The 24,865-nt window shown below is 38.3% G+C and overlaps 1 protein-coding gene across 1 annotated transcript in view; it reads right to left on the reverse strand.

The window, feature by feature from the left end:
* FBXL13 (F-box and leucine rich repeat protein 13) overlaps positions 1-24,865 on the reverse strand; it is a 311,775-nt gene that overhangs the window by 221,407 nt on the left and 65,503 nt on the right. Inside the window, 1 exon segment of the mRNA XM_090286732.1 lies at positions 895-990. Coding sequence (XP_090142858.1) covers positions 895-990 — 96 coding nt within the window.

Genomic DNA, 24,865 nt, shown 5'->3' on the forward strand with positions numbered 1-24,865 from the left:
CTAACAGTTACAGTGGAACTTTTTTTCCATCTAAAAATAATATTCAATTTATTTCTACCATTTAAATTAGAAAATACTAATAATGTATCTCTTAAAATAACATTGCCTTTTTTATCTCATCCTTCAGACTTGTGCCTGCACAAAAAAGAAACAAAGTGTACCTACTCTTGGTGGGCACGTAGCTGGGAGCAGGAAAGGAGGTAGTCACTACTACATTTGGCTTAAAGCAATCTATTCTCCTTTAAAAACTAAAATACAGTCATGCATTGCATAATGAGATTTCAGTCAGTGATGGACCTCATATATGAAGGTGGTCACATAAGATTATAAAGAGGCTGAAAAATTCTATCACCTAGTAAAGTTGTAGACATTGTAACATTGTAGTGAACACGTTACTGACATGTTTGTGGTGACTGTGCTGTAAATAAACCTACTGTGCTTCCAGTTTTATAAAAGTATAGCACAGTTATGTACAGTACATAATATTTGATAATAAATTACTATGTTACTGGTTTAGGTATTTACTATACAATTTATCATTATTTTGGCATGTAGCTTTTCTACTTATAAAAAAAGTTTGCTGTAAAATAGTGCACCATCCTATGCGAGCAGCAGTCTCAAACACCTTGTTTTACCACATATTTTAATTGCATCATTTTCTCTTGTGCTTGATTTACTCTCATGTTTTTTACAGTAACGTGCTATACAGACTTGTAGCCAAGGAGCAATACACTATGCTATATAGGCTAGGACATACCATTTAGGTTTGTGTAAATGCACTCTATGATGTTCACACAATGACAAAATCACCTAACGATGCATTTCTCAGAACATATCCTCATTGTTAGGTGGCATATGACAGTAAAGACATAGCTTCAGGTAATGACTACTTACACCATTCCACAGTGAGCTTATTTGCGTCATTGACATCCAGGAGTGACAAACTTGACCACATATTACCACATCTCTTAAACTGAGGTAGAAGAAAATCTAAACACAGAGAAAAAATATACAATTTTTAAAAATATGAATTTTGATATCTCTTCCACTTACCTTTATTGCTATTAATAATGATAATGTAAACTTCCGGCCAAGATGGCAGCCTAGACAGACATGCTGCATCTCCCTCCATAGCTAAGAAGGAATACAGTACAGCTACCTAAAAACTAGAGACAACCAGAAGTTCCAGAAAATTGAGCTGCATGGGAGTCCAACAAACAAAGATAGAAAGAAGAAATACTCATCCAGACAGGTAAGAGGGGTGGAGCCAGGGCGGAGAGGACATGGTGTGATGGCAGCAGCAGTGTTGACAGCAACAGGCTGCCAGAAAGCGCAGTCACATATTTTAAAAGGTCAAGAGGGACACCTGGGGAATGTTCCCAGCACCAGACCAGATCACACAGCTCATGGTCCCAGTGCCAAGGAAAATAAAACCTCATTGCTTCTGACTGTGCAAACCAGTGGGGGTTGAGGTGTAGGAAGATACAGCCAGTCTCTCAGCAGAGTCTTCTTGTTTACAGAGCCCCCACAGTCCTAGAACATCCTCAAACCCACCCACTCTGGGAAGGATAGCCAGGGCAACAACTAGAGAGGCGCCAGTCGCATACAAAGTGGGAGAAGTGCCTGGAAAAGGGGCAAGTGCTGAGCAAGTGGCATTGTTCCCTCTCTGACCACCCCTCCCCCCACATACAGCGCCACAACATGGTGAAATGGGTCGCCCTGTACTGACAAATACCTAAGGCTCTGCCCTCAAAACATAACAGGAGTGACGGCTTACCTAAGACACAGAGAAAAACAAACAGAGGAGCCTGTCAAGATGAGGAGACAGAGAAGTGTGGCCCAAAAGGGGGGACAGACCAAGGTTTCAGTGGGAGAAATGAGCAATGAGAAGATAGGCAGCCTAACAAATGAGGAAATAGCCAACCTAATAGATGCAGAATTCAAAACACTGGTGATAAATATGCTCACAGGCTTGACAGATATGCTTAAGAATAGCAAACGCATAAAGGAAGAAGTGAAAGCTATGCTAAATGAAACAAAGGAAAATCCACACAAAACCAATAGTAAAGGGAAGGAAACTGGGGTTCAAATAAATGATTTGGAACATAAGGAGGAAAAGAGCAGTCAATCAGTACAGAATGAGGAAACAAGAATTGAAAAAAGTGAGGAGAGGCTTAGGAACCTTTGGGACAACTTTAAACATCCCAACATCTGAATCATAGGGGTGCCAGAAGGAGAAAAGGAGGAGCAAGAAATTGAAAACTTATGTGAGAAAATAATGAAGGAAAACTCCCCATATGTGGTGAAGGAAATAGACATACGAGTCCAGGAAGCAAAGAGAGTCCCAAATAAGCTACACCCAAAGAGAACCACACCAAGATACATCGTAATTAGAATGCCAAAGTTTCAAGATAAAGAGAATCTTAAAAGCAGCAAGAGAAAAGCAGAGCATTACCTACAAAGAGGTGCCTATAAGACTATCAGCTGATTTCTCAAAAGAAACTTTGCAAGCAATAAGGAACTGGCAAGAAGTATTTAAGGTGATAAAAAACAAGGACTTACAACCAAGATAAAGAGAATCTTAAAAGCAGCAAGAGAAAAGCAGAGCATTACCTACAAAGAGGTGCCTATAAGACTATCAGCTGATTTCTCAAAAGAAACTTTGCAAGCAATAAGGAACTGGCAAGAAGTATTTAAGGTGATGAAAAACAAAGACTTACAACCAAGATTACTCTATCCAGAAAAGCTATCATTTAGAATGGAAGAGCAAATAAAGTGCTTCCCAGACAAGGTAAAGCTAAAAGAGTTCATCATCACCAACCTATTATTATATGAAATGTCAAAGGGACTTACTTAAGAAAAATAAGATCAAAATTATGAACATTAAAATGACAACAAACTCACAACTATCAACAACTGAATCTAAAAACTAAGAAAAAAATCCAACTAAGCAAACCAGAATAGGAACAGAATCATAGGTATGGGGATCATTTGGAGGGTTATCAGCTGGGAGGGGGAAGCGAGAGAAATGAGGAAATGATGCAGGGATTAAGAAGCATAATTGTTTGATACAAAATAGACAAGGGGAAGTTAAGAATAGTATAGGGAAGGGTGAAGCCAAAGAACTTATATGCACAACCCATGGACATGAAGTAAGGGGGGAGGGATTGCTGGAGGGAAGAAGGGTATCCTGCAGAGGGGAGCAAAAGGGGAAAAAACTGAAACTATTGTAACAACATAATCAATAAAATATACTCAAAAATAATGATAATGTGATCCATATATTGTAGAAGAAGGGATTTAAGTGCTGGAACTTTTTTTTTTTTTTAATTTTATTTTTTGGTTATTCAATTAGTTGTCCCATTTTTCCCCCATTGCTCCCCCCTCCCATCCCATCCCTTCTCCCACAATTATATCCCTCCCCGTTGTCCATGTCCATTAGTCATTCATACACGTTCCTTGACTAGACCCTTCCCTTACTTATCCCCCTTCTCTCCCTCCTCCCTCCCCCCTACTGACTACTATTCTAGTCTTTGCCTGTTTAGTTCGTTTGTTTGTGTTGCTCTTTAGTTTCCTGTATTAGATGATATCATATGGTATTTTGCTTTCTTTGCCTGGCTTATTTCACTAAGCATAATTCTCTCTAGTTCCATCCATGTTGTCGCAAATGGCAGGAGTTCCTTCTTTCTTTCTGCTACATAGTATTCCATTGTGTAGATGTACCACAGTTTTCTGATCCACTCATCCACAGATGGATACTTAGGCTGTTTCCAGCACTTAGCTATTGTAAACAGTGTTGTTATGAACATAGGGGTGCATAGGTTTTTTTGAATTAGGGTTTTAGGATTTTTCGGGTATAATCCTAGCAGTGGAATCACTGGTTCAAATGGCAGTTCCATTTTTAGTTTTTTGAGGTAATTCCATACTGTTTTCCATAGTGGCTGCACCAGTCTGCATTCCCACCAACAGTGCAGTAGGGTTCCTGTTTCTCCACATCCTCGCCAGCATTTGTTGTTTGTTGATTTGTTGATGATGGCCATTCTGACAGGCGTGAGGTGGTATCTCATTGTGGTTTTTACTTGCATCTCTCTGATGGCCAATGATGTTGAGCATTTTTTCATGTGCCTATGGACCTTCTGTATGTCCTCTTCGGAGAAGTGTTTGTTCAGGTCCTTTGCCCATTTTTTAATTGGGTTGTTTGTTTTCTTGATGTTGAGTCGTATCAGCTCTTTATATATTTTGGAGATCAGTCCCCTGTCTGTGATATCATTGGCAAATATGTTTTCCCATATGGTTGGTTTCCTTTTCATCTTGCTGATGTTTTCTTTTGATGAGCAGAAACTTTTTAGTTTGATGTAGTCCCATTTGTTTATTTTTTCCTTTATTTCTCTTGCCATAGGAGATGTATCCATGAAGATATTGTTACGTGTGATATCTGAAATTTTCCTGCCTATGTTTTCATCTAGGACTTTTATGGTATCATGGCTTACATTTAAATTTTTAGTCCATCTTGAGTTTATTCTCATGTGTGGTGTAAGTTGGTGGTCTAGTTTCATTTTTTTGCACGTCCCTGTCCAGTTCTCCCAGCACCATTTGTTAAAGAGGCTCTTCTCATTCCATTTTATGTTCCTTCTTCCTTTATCAAAGATTAGTTGACCATAGAGGCCTGGGTTTATTTCTGGGCTTTCAATTCTGTTCCACTGATCTATATGTCTGTTCTTATGCCAGTACCAGACTGTTTTGATCACACTGGCTTTGTAGTATTGTTTGATGTCTGGTATCGTGATTCCTCCTGCTGTGTTCTTCTGTTTCAAGATTAAGTGCTGGAAATTTATCTGAAGGTAACTATTTTAACTTAAGTGCCATAACTAATCTGTTGCAATAATGTGATCTTTTTAATTGACCATTGCAGAAGATGTTGGGGAAGACAGGCAGATTTATTTTCTGAATGAAAGTAGTATCCTTCTAGAAAATCAGTGATTTCTAAATAGTAGCTGGTATATAGAAGGCATTCAATAAAAGTTTGCTGAACTGAACTGGATTGTTTTTCTAAAGTTACAGGATCCCTGGAAAAGATTAATAAACCCACCTTGACTTTTATTTCTGGAAAAAACGGTAGACTAGAAAATATGAAAATCCTCTTGATACGAAGTATTATTAAGTATTAAACATTTAAAATATTTTTTAATTCTTTTTTAATTTCAGCTTTGCTGTGGTATACTTGGCATACAAAATTGTAAGATATTTGAAGTCTACATCATGATTTGATATACATATACATTGTAAAAGGATTTCTCCCCTGTAATTAAGTCATCCATCACTTCACATATTTATCTTTGTGTGTGTATGAGAGAGAGAACATTTAAGTTCTAGTCTCTTAGCAAATTTCAGTTATACAACACAGTGTTATCAACTACAGTCACCATGTTTTACCTTAGGTCCTCAGACCATATTCATCTTACAGCTGAAAGTTATATCCTTTTACCAACCTCTCCCTATTCCTCAACCCCCAAACCCCTGGCAACCACTTTTCTACTCTTTAAAACAAACATATTTTTAAAAATTAACAGATTTGTCAAGAGAGTAGGGAAAATATCCAGGGCCCCAATCTTTGTAAACCCAAACTCATAACAAGGTGTCCATGCTATAGTTGCTGGGATGGGGAAGCAGTGGGGATGATTGCTGCTTTCCTTAACCAATACGTTCAGATTTTACTAGCCTTGCAGGGACAGAAAAAGTCACTAGGCTTGTACAAAGCTGGAAGTCATAACCAAGTGAGAGAGAGATGGGGGATAGGGGGAGGAAGAGGGAGATAGACCCAGGATTATAAGAGAGATAAAAAAATAAAAATAAAAACCTACCTATTGGCAACAAATAGCTTACCTTAGATTTTAAAAAAACCCTCAAAGAATTTGTAACCAAACTAGCTATCATGTGGATTGGGACTTGAATTTTTAATTATTTGTGTGATCCAATTTGAATTTATTACCATTATAACTGGATTTGATATATTAACATGCAAAGAGCTCCCATGTTGGTAGTAACTGTGGGACATTTGGCAGAAATAAATACCACTCTCTCTAAAGAGACAGATCCTCAAATCAGGCATTATAGAATTTCCACAGATTAAACCCCAACAAAATAAACTGTGAATAAAAATTACAGAACAGATGAAGAAAAAAATCTAACAATATTCAACAACAGAAAAACAATAGCTTTATTGATAAAATTGTCAGATAGTAACTTAAAAAAACATTAAGGTAATAAAGACATACATAAGGTGATAAAGGACTGGGCAGATTTATAAAGGAGCCAAATAAAATTTATGGGAATTAAAAATATAATGATTAAAATTAAAAACTCTGATTGCATTATACAGCAGTTGAAACCTAGCTGATAAGAGAATTAGCAAACTGAAACATGTATTGAAAGAAATTACAGATGATAAGGCATAGAGAGAGAAAGATAGAATCTACAAAGGAGGTTAAGAGATATTTTATAACATGAAAATGTCCAACATTTTATATATCTTTATAGAATTTCCAGAAATAGAGAACAAAGAAAATGGGATCAAAGCAAAATTCAAAAACACCACAGATAAAAATGTTCTAGAACTGACGAAAAGCAATAAGTCTTGGTTTCAAGACGTAGAAGAAATCCCAAATAGCAAAATCAAAAGACACCATGGCATTACAGTGGAGTTGCAAAAGGGCACTATCAAAGGAAAACCTTAAATGCAACCAGAGACAGATTATCTACTAAAGAATGTCACTTAGCAACCACAGAAGGCAGAAAGCAGAATACTTATTAATCTCAGATACCACAGGCAAGTAAATTACAACTCAAGGATGAACATTAAGTACAGACAATTTAAGACAATGAATGAAAGAGTTAGCCTCCAATAGACCCTTCACAAAAGAGGTTCGAAAGGACATTGGAATCAGAAGAAAGGAGTCAGAGGAAACTAGTAATGATGGACAAAGAAACTAACAAGTATAATGGTAAAACCATTAACTTTATACAAAAGTATAATGATGATGACTAAGGTGGGGGTACAAAACAAGGTGGAACAAAACACTAGGTAATACTAATATTCTAAAACTAGAGAGAGTGTTCTAAATTCTGGTAATTATTCTGGAGGAAAGAATGCACATTAATTTACATTAAGCTTCAGTAAGGTAAATGTACATGCTAAAATATTTACAAGAAGTCACTGTAATAGTAGAAATAGAATATATATCTTATAAAACATGAAAATGGGAATAAGGAGGTAAAATTTATAACTCAATAAATAAAGTCAGGAAAGAAGAAAAAGAAGCATATAAAAAGGGGGATAGGTAGTATAAAATGAAATGAGAAAAATAAATCCAAGTATATTCAGTAACATTAAATTTAGCAAAATTCACTGGTTAGAAGACAAAAATTATCCCTAATAATGTTTTTGCTTTAATGTTTTTCACTCTAATATTAATATAGATATTACATTTATTTGTTTTTGTCTTGTTCATTATAATATTTTAGGTGGATTTTTAAAGTTTATTTGATGAAGAGGGTCACTGTTATTGAACAGAAGTGGGGTCCATCTGCCCTGTTGGCCATAAACTCTGGAGGCAGAAGTTTAGTGAAAAAAGAAAGGAGTCTTTTATTCAAAAGCTACACAATTTTTTGGAAGAATGGCTGGCTTCTGTCTCAAGGTCCATCTCCTCTACCACACCCAGAGAAAAAACCAACCACCCTTTGCCAGATTAGTTTCAAGCTGCCCCCGGAGTATCGTCCTTTGGGATATGCAGGCGGCTGCAGCAAGATAGTCGAGCTCCACACACCAGAGTGCTGCTCCATGCTACACTGATCTCCCTTGGCATCAGCCACTGGAGGCTCTGCCCTAGTGGACCTAGAACTTCACCTGCCCTGCTGCCCACCTGGCTCCAGAGATCATTCCTTGTGAGATGCTGACAACTCCTGTGCCCACCATGATGTCTCCCAGGCCTACAAACTGAGACTCTGGGACTCAGGTTTGTTATTCTCCACTGATTGGTGTGTGTGTGTGTGTGTGTGTGTGTGTGTGTGTGTGTGTGTGTTATTTCTCTTAGATTATTAAAGTGTGAATAGGATATTAATGCATGTTGATGTTCTACTTTGAGTGAACCTGCCTTCAATAAAAGCTGAGTAAATAGCATAGTTACTGTGTGTGACTCTTGTCTATTCCTTGGTGCTGGGCTGCTCAGCAGACAGCTAGCCGAGCAGCTGCCTGACTGACTTATAGGAAAGACTGTATCATAAACAGACACTTGTGACAGTGAGCAAGGGGAAAATCAAGGGGCCAGACTTTCCCTACACTTCAGAAGTGTCCTGCACTCTAGCCAATTCTGTAGGCTTTGACTGTCAGGTCAGCACCCCTCCCTTGTTTACATTTAATCTTCAGATATGCATGTCCCTGTGACCTCTTGTTTCCCCTTCAATTAGGAACTATAAGGTGGGGTAGGAGGGTTTTTCCCTCCATCAAGCACACTCACGAGCTGGCAGCATCTCTGTTGGGGGTGGGGAATCAGTTGTCACACCTTGTGCTAGCTCAGGCACCAGGGCAATAAGAGGCTGCTTCCCTGATTTGTTTAATATTTACCCAGGGAAGTAGCCTCTCTCACCTGTCCCTTGGGGTCACTGCCTTCACCTCAGTGATCCTGCCAGATCCCCCTGTATTATCACTATATAATAGTTAAAGAAAACAATTCAAACAATTCACTGAACATATATAACAATTATAAATGTGTAGTCATCTAATAACATAGCCATGAAGTTACAAGGAGAAATTGAAAAAGTCACAATCATAATGAAAGATTATATCAAAATTATCAAATTTTGATTAATTAATGTGAGGAAATAAATCTCCCCTGGATTTCTCAATGCTCCTGTAAAAGGCTCTAGCCTCTGGAGACACAGAAATCTATTATGGTGTATGTTTTATCTTTACTTCCTCTACAAACATTTTATTTTCCACATATTATGGGGGTTAGATCTATAGCCATTGCATAATTAATGTCTCTGATCCAAAACAATAATGGTTACTTCTAAGGGAAGGAAGAGAATGCTATCAGAAGGCTTTAACTGTATTAATTAAGATTTGTTTCTTAAATTAGATGGTGATTACACATGTTCATTATGTTTCTTTGCATGCCTTAAATATTTTATTTTAATAACCTCGCTTTTGAATAAAATATCTAGGAATAAATTTAACTAGATTGAAAGATTAGTACCCTAAAAACTATGAAGCATTACTGATAGAAATTAAAGAAGACCTAAATGAACAGATACCATGTCTATGCATTGGAAGATACAAAAACAATAAAAATTAGAAGAATTGAATCAGAATTTGAAATATGCTTATGAATAAATAAATACACACCAAATATGGGCCCAGAGAGTTTTACAAGAGTATTATATTAAATATCCAAGGAATAGATGATACTAACAAGAGAAATATTAAGATGTCAATACCACTCAAAATGATCTACAGATTCAATGCAATCTCTATTAAAATTTTCAATGGTTCTCTTTTTCATAAGTTAAGAAGTTAATTCTCAAATTCATATGGAATTGTAAGGGGGCCCAAATAGCCAAAAAAATTTGAAAAAGGAGAACAAAGTTAGAGGACTCACAATTCCTAATCTTAAAACTTACTACAAAGCTACAGTAAACAAAACAACATGGTATTGGTATAGGGGTAAATATATAGATGAATGTGGTAGAATTGAGAATCCAGAAATAAACCTGTACATCTATGGTAAACTAATTTTTGACAAGGGTGCCAAGAATGTTCAATGGGGCAAGAACAGTCTTCAATAAAGGGTGCTAGAATAACTGGGTATCCAAATTCAAATGAATGGATTTGGACCCCTACCTCACACCATCTACAAAGTTAACTCAAAATGGATCAACAACCTAAATATGAGCTAAAAACTATAAAGCTCTTAAAAGAAAACTTAGGGTAAGTCTTCATGGCCTTGGTTTGGCAACAGGTTTTAGATATGACATTAAAAGCATGAGCAATAAATTTGACTTTATTAAAATTCAAAACTTTTGTGCATAAAGGAATTTTATCAAAAAAGTAAAAACTTCACATTTGTCCATATGTAGTAAAAAGGGGAAAAACATGCCACTAATTAAGTCATCCATTGAAACAGCTAATCAGTATTGGAAAGGTATGATGGTAGATCAGCTGGTTGGAAAACTGTACTTGCACAGTTTGTGCATGAACAGTACTTGTATAGCATTTTTAAGAGAGAGGAAATACTATGACAGGGCCTATGCTCAGAGAGGTAAAAACAACCTAGAAAAGAAGTTGGAGCACAGAAGAGTAGTAGAAGCATGGGTCAAATTTCTGAGGTATAAGATACAAGAAAAAATGACCTGTGTGAGAATTGCCTAAGAAAAACTTAGAGAAAGAGGGAGGCAGGAAGCAGCCCTAAGGGATGAAAACTAGTAGAACTAATTAAGACCTAACACAACTGATTAAGAGAGCACCTCTATGTACCCCCAACACATAGGAAGTAGACAAGAGGAGAACTAAGAGCACAGCTGCTTCAGGTGGACTGAGCCTTTTTTTTTTTTCTCTGCTGTAACAAATTACTACAAAGTGGGTGGCTTAAAACAACAGAAAAGTTTCTCTCACTGTTCTGAAGTCTTGAAGTATGAAATCACAGTGTTGGCTGGGCCATCCTCCTTTAAAGGGTTCTAGAAAAGTATCCTTCCTATCTCTTCCTAGCTTCTGGTGGTTGCTAGCATTCCTTGGTTTGTAGCTACTTCGCTCCAGTCTTTGTCTCTGTCATCATGTGGCCTTCATTCCTATTGTACCTAAATACCCGTCTCCTTTTATAAAAATATCCATCATTGAAATTAGAACCCACCCTAACCCAGGGTGACTCCATCTTAGCTAATTACCTATGCAAGCATCCTCTTTCCAAACAAGGTCACATTATAAGGTTCTGGTTGAACATGAATTTGGGGAAGATACTATTCAACCCTGTACAGTTACCAAACTTATCAGAGTGTTTCATCAGCAAAATGAGGCTCTTTGATGAAATAATCTCTCAAGGCCCCTTCCATACCTAAAAGTTTGTGATTATTTTTATTTTATTTTATTTTATTAATTATGCTGCTAGAGTTGTCCCAATTTCTTTCCCCCCTGTTCCCTCCTCCCTCCAGTTGTCCCCCCCACTTAGTCCATGCCCATTGGTTGTGCATATAGTTCTTCTCAACATCTTCCTCTCTACTCCATTCCCTCCTACTAGGCTTCTTAATTCCTGCATAATCTCCCTCCCTTTTCCCCCTTCCCTCTCCCCACTGACCTCCCCCTAATATGTTCCCCATACCTATAATTCTTTTTCCACTCTCGTTGTCTACTTAGTTTGCCTTTGTTTCGATTCCCTAGCTCCTGCTGTTGGTTGTTGTGATAGTTTTCATTTTAATGTTCATAGTTTTGATCCTCCTCCTTCTAAACAAGTCCCTTTAACATCTCATATAACAGTGATTTGGATCTAACAAACTCCTTCAGTTTTAATCTGTCCTGGAAACACTTTCTCTGCCCTTCTATCCTGAATGACAGCTTTGCTGGATAGAGTAATTGTGGTTGTAGGTTTTTGATTTTCATTACTTTTAATATTTCATGCCAGTCCCTTCTTGCCTGTAAAGTCTCCTTTGAGAAATCCACTGATAGTCTAATTGGGACCCCTGTGTACATCATTCTTCTCTCTTGCTGCTTTTAAGATTCTCTCTTTATCTTTAATTTTTGACATTTTGATGATAATGTGTCTTGGTGTGATCCCCCTGGATCCAGCCTGTCCGGAACTCTCTGTGCTTCCTGGACCTGTAAGTTCATTTCCTTCCCCAAGTTAGGGAAGTTCTGCTTCATTATTTTTTCACATAATTTTTCAATTTCTAGTTCTTCTTCTTCACCCTCTGGCAACCCTATAATTCAAATGCTCGTTCGCTTATAGCTGTCCCATAGGTTTCTGAGCCTCTCCTCACATTTCTCACTTTTTGCTTCCTCTTTCTGCACTGGTTGACTGTTTGTTCCCTCCCTATATTCTGATTTGTTGATTTGATCCATGGATTGACCTTCCTCACCACTTGTCTTGTATGTATTTTTGTTCATTTCAGCAGTACTAGCCTTCATTCCTTTCCTGTTTTGATTCATCCCCGCTGTTAGGTCTGTAAGCTGCCTTATGACTATAGCTCTGAACTGAGCCTCAGAAAGATTTGCTATTTGTTCATCGGTCAAGGCCTTTATTTGTTTTTTCATTAGTTGTGTGATTGGGATCTCAATCATGGTTCCTGCCATCCAGACTGTTTTTGTTTATCTTCCCTTCTTTGGCAGGGCACTGTCACACCTCCTACGCTATATTGGGCGGAGCCCTGTGTGCTCGTCACAACCTGGTGACCTTTCTCACCACTGTGGCACTTTGTGTGGGGGCGAGGGTCCAAGTCGGAGTCCTGCTGTTACCCTCTGCTGAGGAACCGGGAGCCTATGGGGTCTGCCTTCCTCAGCATTGGAATCGCAAGCCGACGGGTCTGGTCTGCAGCCAGGGCAGGCTCCCAGGTGCTTCTCTCCTCCCCCTAAATACGGGTGTCTGCTTACCAGGTCCTGCTGTTCGCTGCTGCGGCTGCCGCCTTCAGCACAGTTCAATCTTTCTCAGCTGTGGTTTTGCACTTCCTACCTGTCCGGATGAGCACCACTTGTTTATGACTTCATACATTGGACTTCCATGTAGCTTTATTTTCTGGAACTTCTTATTACTTTTGGTTTTGTGGTGGTTGTAATTCTTCTTAGTTGTGGAGGTAGACAGAGCGTGTCAGTCTATGCCTCCATCTTGGTCGGAAGTCAAAAGTTTGTAATTATTATTGTGATTCATGGTCAAATAGTTCAAACTAGACTCCTGATTGAATTACCATTGTGTAATTATTAATGTTAAGTTTAAAGGGTTTACTTTTACATATCATATGATAAAATTATTTTTCAACTACAAATTCTAAGAGGATATTATTTATAACTAAAATTGAAGTTCATATCTAATTGAATCCTACCCATCATATAGATGCTAGATTCTTACATAAGTAGAGACAGACTTTTACCTGAAAGATATATTTGTATTCTTGTCTACATAATGGAGGAAACAGGAGCTATTAGAAAAAGGCCTTATAATGCCTTTTCCAATATGTGGGGAATTATTAATTTATTTACTACCTCATTCAACACTTATTGTTAAGCACCTACTCCGTGACAATCATACCTTACTAATTCCATAGAACGTTGTCCAGAAACATTTAAAAGGGAAGTGTTCCATATCTCAGTGTGGAATAAAATTTGCAAAGAATTTAAGTGCAATTACCATGAACTTCACTTTCTCCTAGGTAGGTATGCCATTGTAGTATAATGTATATTGATGATTGTTCAATGTTAAATGCACTGATATTTGGAAAGACTAGAAAATAATGCCATGAGAAACACAGGCTGTTGTCAACATGGATACCTGGAAAAACATCAGGGCTGGTGAGTGGACTTTTAATTCAATTTTATAGGTAGTTACTGCATGATTATTCTTATGGGCAAGACATCCTAACCCCCAAAATTGAGAAGATATAACACAGAAGGAAAAAAGAAGAAGCTCTATGAAAACTGTATGCCAGTGAAACTGTATATAAGTATAAAGTATGAGGCTACTCAATCCTCTTATTCAATATATACCAATACTTGCTATGTTCTGGGGGAATTTTGATCTTTAGAAGGAAAAATATCTAGGGTTCATGAACAGCTAATGAGGTGAGCAAGAGGAATGAAAGCCCATGTCATGAGAGAAATGAAGGGATGTAACAAAGAGAACAAAAGGTGGGATGGTAACCTTGCTCTTCTAGTAGGGAGACAACAAAGAAAAAGAATCCACCAGGGAGAGGAAGTCTGCTCTGCCTCTAACTTGTTGAGAGGAGTCCTGGCAGCATAGTGCATGACCCCAGGTAAGGAACACAAAGGCAGCTGAAAGAAGAGTGGAAATGAGGGACACGGGGATGGTTCCTGGGATGGGAGAGATGAAATGCAGTCAATGAACTGAAGCACCAGGAGTGCAGCAGATGTTTTCATTTTGACATAAAATGATAGAACTAGAGTTCCTGGGAGGAAATCAACAGCAGGCAGATTTCAGCTTTATCTAAGAAAAGCCCCTAGGCTGGTCCCTTCTAGTACAAAGACTATGATTTTGATTTTATAACTCTGCTCTCTAAAATAAGCAAGTTCCAAAAAAACCAAATTTACAGTGTTCATAGTGAGAACTAAATATATCCCCTAACACCCTGAGGTGTTAGATTGGTATTAGAGTATCAGCACATGTGCTGAAAATGAAGAATGATCTCCACAAAGGGAGAAGCACCAAGAGCTAAAATAGAGTGGGCTGACTGGGAAGGGTTCCTGTTCACTGACTATGATAGAGCATCGGATGTGTTACCAAGGGGATACTTACTTGGGGTGGAGAAACCTGTTGGAAGAGGTGAACTTTGAATTCCTTCTATCACAAAGATTCTACAATTATGAGATTTTGTAATTCCTTGCTGTCCAAGAAGAGCCAGCTCTCAAAGAAAAGAACGTTGTGAGAACTAAATCTATTCTCCAGTAATAACAAACAGGAGAGCCTACTTACTTGTTAAATTGCCTGGATAGTTTTGTGTGGGCATTCTCACAGTAAGCACAATGGAAATCAAACAAAAATAAATTTAGGCACTATTGGTTCTGGGGGGAAAAAAAGGGTATAAATCTAAATTACACAAACGTTTTGCATCACAGAATTATGTGACCCTGTGCACTATCAAATAACAGTAACAATTCCTTCTTAGCAACTATGTAGCATTTAGTTTTCAAAATGCAAGGTTAAAGAGGCTGGTCAAGTTGAAGAACTGGTTTCACAAGTCTTGTAAAATAAGAAAAAAGAGAAATGAGAAAAAACATTCTTGTAAAAGACTGATTTTCAGTTAAGCTAAATTGGGTACCAGTGACTGACTAGGTGAGTCTGTTACTGAGTTCTATAACTAAGAGACTGTACCTCGAAGGTGGAGAAATGAAGATCTTTTCTCTTGATGGAAAATAAAATATAATAAAAACTAAAAGTTCAGTTTTGGTCTATTATACATAATGTGCCAAAGCATTCAAGTAGACCTGATTCTCTTCCCAGGAACAAAAGAATGATAGAGGGATGGAACAACTTGTTTCCCTTCCTCTTTCTAAAGCCAGCAGGTGGGACTAACAAAGTACGCATCTGTCTGGAATGTGAGTAATAGACTCTCTCATAAAAGAGGTCGGAGCCCAAGCTAAGTGAGGAGAATGCCCACTTAGATGGCTGCTCAGTGCAGATGTCCAAGCTTCAGTGGAAGAAACTGGCATCCAAGTGATGTGGGGGGTGAAGGTGAAGGGGTGTGGAGGTGCATGGTGTAGAATGTGGGGGCCCCAACAGTGTGAGGAGGCTGGTCTGGCACAGAGCTTAAAGCTCAAGTGCACAGGAAAGTGGTTTAGTCAAGAGGTGGGGACACCAGGGGAGAAAAGGCAGGTGGAGTTTAGTGGGGTGAGGAGGATGACTACTCATGGGATGAGGGACTGGCCTGTGTGGAATGTCAGAGCCAGAGTGTATAAGGTCAGCATTTGTACTGGAAAGGTGGTCATGACAATGGGAAATTGGTACATATGGGGAGGTGGTGAATAGAACAAAAATAATTTAAAATATAAGGAAATCGGAAATGTAGTTTCTCACTCAAGGAGAAGGCAGTTACATGTATGGAAAGGAAAATACTGAAATGAACTTTGTGGTATTGGATTGGAATTGGGGTATTGGTAGGAAACCATGGTTTCAATATATAAAACTAGATAAATAGATGAGGCTAGGGGTTAAGTTCAGGGAAAGTGGATTTCTGAACCAAATCAAGGTTTTGATAACCAGAAAGAGGGGAGGGATTGACTATTAAGTAACAAACATCTTACCAGTTGACCGCCCAATAGATCATCAAAGTAGGGCACAAACGCCCTTGGCTCCAGGACAGAACTCACGTTGACATTTGCTTAATATCTTGTTTTCACCAACTCTGATTTCGTGGGTCATCCCCATTAAGCTATAGTATTTATAGATTACTAACAAAACCAGGGGTCAGCAAACTTTTTCTCAAAAGAGCCAGATAGTAAGTATTTTATACTTTGTGCACCAAGAGGCAATGCCCTCAACTCTGAGCAAATGGTTCACCAAAAGGCAAATAATCATTTTTAACACTTTTTTTACATTTTATATTTGAAAATGTAAGAACTATACTTAGTTTGAGGCCCATACAGAAACAGAAGGGGGCCTGATTTGTCCCACAGTTCATAGTTTGCCAATTCTGCTGTAGGCCACCCCAATCCCCAGCTCTCCTATGATAGCATGGTAGCTCTTACGGGACTTAACCTCTAGATCAATGGCATCAGGAAGATCCCTTGAGGCAAGCCAAATTCTTAACCCTGCTGGCTACTTGTCCTCTGCGCTCTGAGGGACACCCACATCCTGAAATGTTCATTTTATCAAAACAAATAGAGCCAAATTTAGAGACAAGAAATGGAAATTCTCCGAAGATCCTTTGGCATTACTGCATTTGCCTCCAAAGGGCCAATTTTCACAATTCCTAGAGACTAAAAATAGAGTTTGCTAGAATTTGGATCTATTTAAACATTCACTAGTAATTTAGGTCACTGTTAGGCAGCTTGGACATAAGTATTTTTAAATGTCAGAGTAAATGTCTTAGAGCCATTTCACAAGTAACTGTCCACCAGTGGGAGTGTTTAGTATTGGTTTAATATTGGTTTAGTCAAGTTTAATATTGGTAGGTTCATTCGCAAGTATTATTGCTAACATCAACTCTATATTATACAAATCAGAAAACTGAAAATCAGAAAGGTTAAATTATACTCTACAGTGTATTAATATATTCAGGCTGCTATAATAAACTACTGTATACTGGGTTTCTTAAACAACAGACATTTATTGCTCACATTCTGGAGGCGGAAAAGTTTAATATCAATGTACTAGCAGATTTGGTTTTAAGTAAGTTCTCTTCCTGGCTTGCAAACGGCTGTCTTTTTACTGTGTCCTCACGTGGCATTGTGGAAGCTCTTGTATCTGTTCTTCTTCTAAGGTCACTAATCCCACATGGGAGCTCCACCCACAAGACCCCATCACCTAATACTGTACCATCTCATTGAGGGTTAGGGTTTTAACATACAAATTTGGTGGGGGCACAAACATTCAGTCCATAACACACAGTTATGCAGAGCTGGGGTTCACACTCTAGTTTTCCACATTTAGGATTTATTTTTCTGCACAATTTCCACAGAAACTTTACCATATTCTAGAAGGATAAATTTTTCCTTCCTGACTCCCATACTGCCTAGAATAGAATGAGTTTATTTATTTATGAAACAACTTTCAACATAAAATTTAGTCTTTAGCATATGAGCTCCATTTTGGATATTTCCCCAAATGCTCATAATCATTAGAGATTTTCCAGTCATAAACAACTTGACAAGTAATGATGATTTCCTTCACTTTTGCTGACAAAGTTTCCTAAGAAATATTTATGTCAAAATTCTGCAAACACCCATTTTCTTGAAGGCAAAATTTGTTCAAAAGTAAACCTCAGTTGTTTAATGAAATTATTCTCTTCACCCAAAATCGAAGGAGACTTTGACCAGTCAAAATTTTCTGTTCCTTATTTAAACTAATAATTCCTTTTTATATAACATCTAATGCCAAAAAATACAACACTTTCATTTCCAAACACTTAGAAAAAAATTTACCACATCCCACTTAAATAGAATTCCCAACAGTAAAATGCTTAACAATTGAAAAATTTGTGTCCATGGCTAAATTGCATGTTCTATTTAAACAATCTTGTTTTTTAATATATTTTTAAAATATATTTTATTGATAATGTTGTTACAGTAGTTCCAATTTTTTTCCCCTTTGCTACCCTCTGCCCAGTACCCACCTTCCCTCCAGCAATTTCATCTCCTAGTTCATGTCCATAGGTTGTGCATCTAAGTTCTTTGGCTTCACCGTTTCCTATATTATTCTTAACACACACACCCTGTCTATTTTGGACCAATCAATTATGATTCTTAATCCCTGTACCATTTCTTCTTTTCTCCCCCTCCCCCCTTCCAGCTGATAACCCTCCAATTGATCTCCATATCTATGATGATTTTCCTATTCTGGTTTGCTTAGTTGGAATTTGTTCTTATTTTTTAGAGTCACTTGATAGTTATGAGTTTGTTGTCATTTTAGTGTTCATAGTTTTGATCTTCTTTTTCTTAAGTAAGTCCCTTTGACATTTCATATAATAATGGCTTGGTGATGATGAACTCCTTTAGCTTTACCTTGTCTGGGAAGCACTTCATCTGCCCTTCCATTTCAAATGATAACTTTGCCGGATAGAGTAATCTTGGTCGTAGGTTGCTTTTCATCACATTGAATACTGCTTGCCAGTCCCTTCCTGCCTGCAAAGTGTCCACTGAGAAATCAGCTGATAGTCCTATAGGCATCTGCCTGTAGGCAACTCTCCGCCTCTTTCTTGCTGGTCCCGGGAGCCTCTCTTTATCTTTCATCTTTGGCATCTCAATCATGATGCATCCTGGTGTGGTCCCCTCTGGGTCCAGCTCACCTGGGACCCTCCGTGCTTCCCGGACCTGTATGTCCATCTCCTTCACAAAATTTGGGAAGTTTTCCTCCTTTTTTTCAATTCTTGATTCCTCATTCTGCACTTGTTGACTGTTTTTTTCTTCTTCCTTATGTTCCAAATCATTGATTTGAACCCCGGTTTTCTTCCCTTCACCATTGGTTTTGTGTGGATTTTCCTTTGTTTCACCTAGCATAGCCTTCACTTCTTCTCTTTCTGTGTTTGCCATACTCAAGCATATCTGTCAAGCCTGTGAGCATCTTTATCACTAGTGTTTTGAATTCTGCATCTGTTAGGCTGGCTATCTCCTTGTCACTTATTTCTCCCACTGCAACCTTGATCCGTTTCCCCTTTTGGGCCATACTTCTCTGTCTCCTCATTCTGACAGGCTCCTATGTTTGTTTGCCTCTGCGTCCTGGGTAGAGTTGTCACTCCTGTTACGTTGTTAAGGGGTGGAGCCTTAGAGATTCGTCAGTATAGGGCGACTTGTTTCACCACGTTATAGCACTGTATGTGGGGGAGGAGTCCGAGAGGGAACAATGCCACCTGCCCACCACTTGCCCCTTTTCCAAGCACCTCTCCCACTTCCACACCAGACTGGTGCCCCTCTAGCTGCTGCCCTGGCTGTCATTCCCAGAGTGGGTGAGTTCTAGGACCATAGGGGCCTTTTAAACAAGTGGACTCTGCTGAGAGACCAGCAGTTTCTGCCTCTGCCCCAACCCCCACTGGTCTGCACAGTCAGAAACAATGAGGCTTGATTTTCCCTGGTGCTGGGACCGTGAACTTCATGATCTGGCGAGGAGCTGGGAATGCTCCCCAGGTGTCCCTCTTGACTTTTTAAAATGTGTAACTGCTTTCCACTGGCCCGGTGCTGCCGCCACCACACCGCGTCCTCTCTGCCCCAGCTCCGCCCCTCCTACTTGTCTAGATGAGTATTTCTTCTTTATTTCTTTGTTTGCTGGATTTCCATGCTGTTTGATTTTCTGGAACTTATGGTTGTTTCTAGTTTTGAGGTAGTTGTATTCCTTCTTAGTTGTGGAGGGAGATGCAATGTGTCTGTCTATGCCTCCATCTTGGTCGAAGTCAAACAATATTTGAAAGTTTTAAATATCGATACAACACTTGGACTATTCTTAGCAATTATCTTGCTTTGCCTACCCAAAGACATTCTCTAGACATTAATTTTATTTGAATGTGGTATTTCAGATGCATAGAATGGTAGATATTCTAAAATCTCCCTAATATGAGCTTTTTTTTGTTACGGCTACATAGGCGAGGTTGAACACTCTGAAGCGGTGTATAAAGTTAAGCAAAGGATTTTTAATATTGGCCAGGAGTTGGGCAGACCCTGAGCAGGTCTCTAACATGCTCCAACCTACAATGGAGTCTAAACGCTGGGCTTTTATACTGGTGCAGTCTCTTTGTTTCTTCTTTGGCGGGAAACAGCCTTAGGAAGAGGGGGCTGGGCAGGACTGCAGGAATGTCTTGGCAGTAACAGGAACAGAAATTCGCAAGGCTAAAGGTTATCTTCGACGGCAGCATAGCTCTTCAGCCAGGGACGAACTCCCTGTGAGGCAATTTATTTTCAAAGGGCTAGACATTCTGCAAAGCACAACCTTCACAAATGTTATAAACCAGACACAAGCAAGCAAATGGGAGGTGATAGAGGCTGAAGTCCTTTTAGCTTGTAAATCACTAATTGCTATAACACTCCTTCTTACATTCCTTTTTCCAAGGCCTTTTAGCAAGTCCTTGCTACTTCTTACAAAGAACATTTAAAGCCCTTACATACTTACATATTGAAACTTTTTACAGGGAATATTTGGTGCCCCTACATAATCCCCCCTCTAGTCCCTGGACTAAACCTATTAGGGACGTCTAGGGACTATAAGTAGGGTTTTTAAACCCTGGTTTTCAGGAGGGGCTTAGTAGCAAGGATAAGGAGTTGGGTATTTATAATGCTAGCTTTCAGGAGCTGCAAGGAAGAAATTAAGTTTTCAGAAACAAATGACAATGAGTATACAACATCCCAAAATTAAAAGGGACACAGCAAAAGCAGTTTTGAGAGGAAAGTCCATAGCAATACAGGCCTACCCAAAGAGGATAGAAGAACTCCACACAAAAATTTAACCCCACAGCTACAAAAACTAGAAAAACAATAATAAACAAAGCCCAGAGCAAGCAGAAGGAAGGAAATTATTAAGGTTAGAGCAGAATTAAATGACACTGAGACTAAACAAACAACTTAAAAGATTAACAAAAACAGGGGCTGGTTCTAGGCTTATAAAGAAAAAAAGAATCCAAATAAACAAAATTAGAAACAAAAGAGGAGATATTATGACCGATAACACAGAAATACAAAAAAATTGTAAGAAATTACTATAAACAACTATATGGCAAGAAACTTGACAACCTAGATGAAATGGACAAATTTCTAGAAACATATAATTTTCCAAAACAGAATTAAGAAGTAGAAAGTCTTAACAGACCAATAACAAAGAAGGAAATTGAAACAGTAATCAAAAATTTCCCGGCACACAAAAGCCCTGGACCGGATGGCTTTACAGGCGAATTTTACAAAATATTTAGGGAAGAACTAACTTCTACCCTTCTCAAACTATTCCAAAAATTCAAGAAAAGGGAAAAATTCCAAACTTTTTCTATGAAGCCAGTATTACCTTAATTTCAAAACCAGGTCAAGACATAACAAAGAAAGAAAACTACAGGCCAATATCGCTAATGAACATAGATGCTAAAATTCTGAACAAAATATTGGCAAACAGGATCCAGCAATACATCAAAAAGATTATACACTACGATCAAGTGGGATTCATCCCAGGGACACAAGGATGGTTTAATATTCGCAAATCAATAAATATAATACATCACCTAAACAAAATGAATGACGAAAATTACATGATCATATTAATAGATGCAGAAAAAAGCATTTGATAAAGTACAACACCCATTTATGATGAAAACCCTTAGCAAAATGGGAATAGAGGGAGCATACCTTAACATAATTAAGGCTATATATGAGAAAGCTGAAGCCAACATTCCACTCAATGGACAAAAACTGAAAACATTCCCCCCGAGACCAGGAACAAGACAAGGATGTCCACTTTTTTCCTTTTTTTTTTAAACAGTGTTGGAAGTTCTAACTACACCAATTAGACAGGAAGAAATTAGACATTCAAATTGGTAAGGAAGACAAAACTGTTACCACTTGCAGAAGACACAATAGTATACATAGAAAACCTTACAGACTTTACGAAAAAACTACTTGACCTAATAAACGAATTTGACAAAACAGCAGGGCACAAAGTTAATATTCAGAAATTAAAAGCGTTTCTATATACCAACAAAACATTAGAGATAGAAACCAGAAAAAAAATTCCATTTACTATAGCAACAAGAAAAACAACAGTATTCAGGGATAAACTTAACCAAAGAGGCAAAAGACCTGCACTCGGAAAGCTACACAACCCTGAAGAAAGAAATTAAGAAAGACACAAATAAATGGAAGCATACACCACATCCACGGATGGGAAGAATTAACATTTCCAAAATGTCCACATTATTTAAAGCAATTCATAGATTCAATGCAATTTCTATTAAAATACCAGCAACATATCTCACAAACCTAAAGCAAACACTTACAATTTAATTTAGCAGACATTTGTTAAGCACTTGCTATGTGCCATGCATTGTAGATTCAATGATTAATAAGAGCAAATGGAATGTTAGCAAGATGATGGAAAACAAATTTCCAGACCCTTATGGAAACATTAAATTAACAACTAGGAACTGACTAAAATAAGTTTTTACAGCTTTGAAAACTAGTCAAAGATTAATAGCAATTAAGGAAATGACCAACAAAGAAAGCACTACATTCAAAATGATAGAAAATTTTATGGCACTGTACTTATTTTTGCCTTACCCTTTTTTTTTCAATGTAGTGCAGTATACTTGGGAGGAATTAGCCTAATTCCCAGTTTTTTTCTTTTCTTATAAGGAATGTCTGAAGCCCCTGTATAATTCCCCTCCTTAGACTTAAGACCTTTTATTTTATAAGAGGACAATGGGCGAAGGTCTCGTGCTCTTCTAGCTGCTTCAAGCTGAACATGGTCGTCGTCCTACCTACCCTTGGTCTAGGAATTTCTAATAAGAGTGGGGGTGGAGGGGAGTGCGGCCCTCCCTTATGGGGAAGGATTTTTGCAGAGTCCAGGTCAGTTGGCTGTCCCCAGGCAGCGGCATTCTTGGTTTCCAAGGGCTGGCACTGTTGGACAAATTGACATCCTTGTCATATTCTGGAGGCAACAGATTTGGCAACAGGGTTAAAAGGCATAATTTAACCCACAACCACTAGATGACAAAAGACAGAGATTAATTTTTCAATGTCCCACATTAGGAAAAGAAATGGCTTCTTTGGAGGAAGGTGTGCAGGGCCTGTCACACCTGTCCAAAATTCTTTTGCTCACTATACTTAGCTAGGGCTGAGGGAAATATTTTAGGTCTTTCCCCACTCTCAGACCTTTAGGCCCTTTTTGTCCAAGTCATTAGGATAGAAAAGAGAAATAAGTTTTTAAAGTGAAGCTCACAGACTACCCCATACTTTACCAATCCAACCACTTAGTTCAGCCAAACCGTCGAGTCTTAGGAGGAGGCACTGCAGATGGGCTTCTTAAGTGAGGCCTATAAGTACAATTACTCAGGTAATGAGATCATAAGCTTATGCCCTATGAAAACAGAAAGAACACACATGTTAATTCACACAACACAATTCACAAACCAGTCTCCAAATCGGAGAGACTGTCTTATTGGGAAGACATCCAGTTGCAAGGCATTTGACATTCTTCTTGCCTGTAAATAAAGCATCCTTGATAATGTCACAGACTTGGTTTAACTTTCAAATGAAAAACAAACTTTATAGACAGTTAGCTGCACTGAGCATTGCAATTTTCCTTAAGTCATGATTTTTCTCCTTAAGATCACCCTCCTTGTCAGTAAAGGGCTGCATTAAGTCCAGTTTTAATTTAGCCTGTTCATTTGCATAAAAACAACAAGAGCAGTGATTGATCACATATGATCTTTAAGTCTACTATGCTGGAACTTACGCAAGGAACCTTCATGTTGACTTTTAGTTTGCCCATTAGGGCACAGAAGCTGAGCCACACACCTGCCATTCAGCCTTGCCTGTAAACACCTGCTTTTCCCAAGTCCTTTGGATTTTTCATTGTGCCTTGAGGTTCCTTCTAGCCATTTTTCAGGAAAGCAACCTTCGTTCCTTCCCTGGAAAGACTGCCATGACTGCCATGAACCGCACAACCAACCAAGGTGTCAGGCCTTTTTTCTCATGGGCTTTTCTTAGCTTCAAAAGTTAAATCCAGTTCCTTAGGGCTTCCTGGTAACAACCAGAGCCTAAGCATGCCTCTTTCAGGCATATTATTCCAGTCAAAGTCTTGGTTAACAATACCTTTATTAACAACTGGTCTTTTTAGTTTTATGCAAAGAAACCTAATGTCATTACTTACTTCTTTAAATTGCCAAATTCTGGAGGGATCAGGTAGGGAGAAAAATATACAGTGTGAAGGAAAATCCTTGTCCTTCTAATATTTACTAAAACTGCATTTCCATGCCTTATACTTTCTTTTGTTCACTTTCCTACATGTGTTTTCTTTTTTTTCTTTTTAACTCTCTCTGGGAAACCTCAATTTTCCTTTCAGATTATATGGCCAGTACCAATACAGAGAATTCCAGACCTTCCATAGGTCCCCAATGGCTAAATGCCAATACAGAGGTACAGTAACCATACAATTAGACCACAAGTAGTTGAGGTTTCCCTTTTCCCAGGTTTAAAAACTTTCATAACCTTTCTATATGTTTACCCATTCAGATTTAACCATAACCCATTTCCAATTCTTTTCCACACTGCAAAGGACTCTACCCAAACTCAGTATTTAACAGCTAAAATTCCCTAGATTTGTAGATATTCTGCAGTTTTCTGAAGCTTCCTGTTTCTTCTTCTTCTTCTTTTCTAACATACACTTTTGAGCTTTCCTGAGAAGTTTTTCAATTGTTTTATTTGGCCTATTACTATTCTATTTAGGATTTTATTGGGAACATTTTGTTTGGCCAG

This window comes from Furipterus horrens, unplaced genomic scaffold (genome assembly GCF_987537825.1).
Source record: "Furipterus horrens unplaced genomic scaffold, mFurHor1.1.pri manual_scaffold_9, whole genome shotgun sequence".
Classification (NCBI taxonomy): domain Eukaryota; kingdom Metazoa; phylum Chordata; class Mammalia; order Chiroptera; family Furipteridae; genus Furipterus; species Furipterus horrens.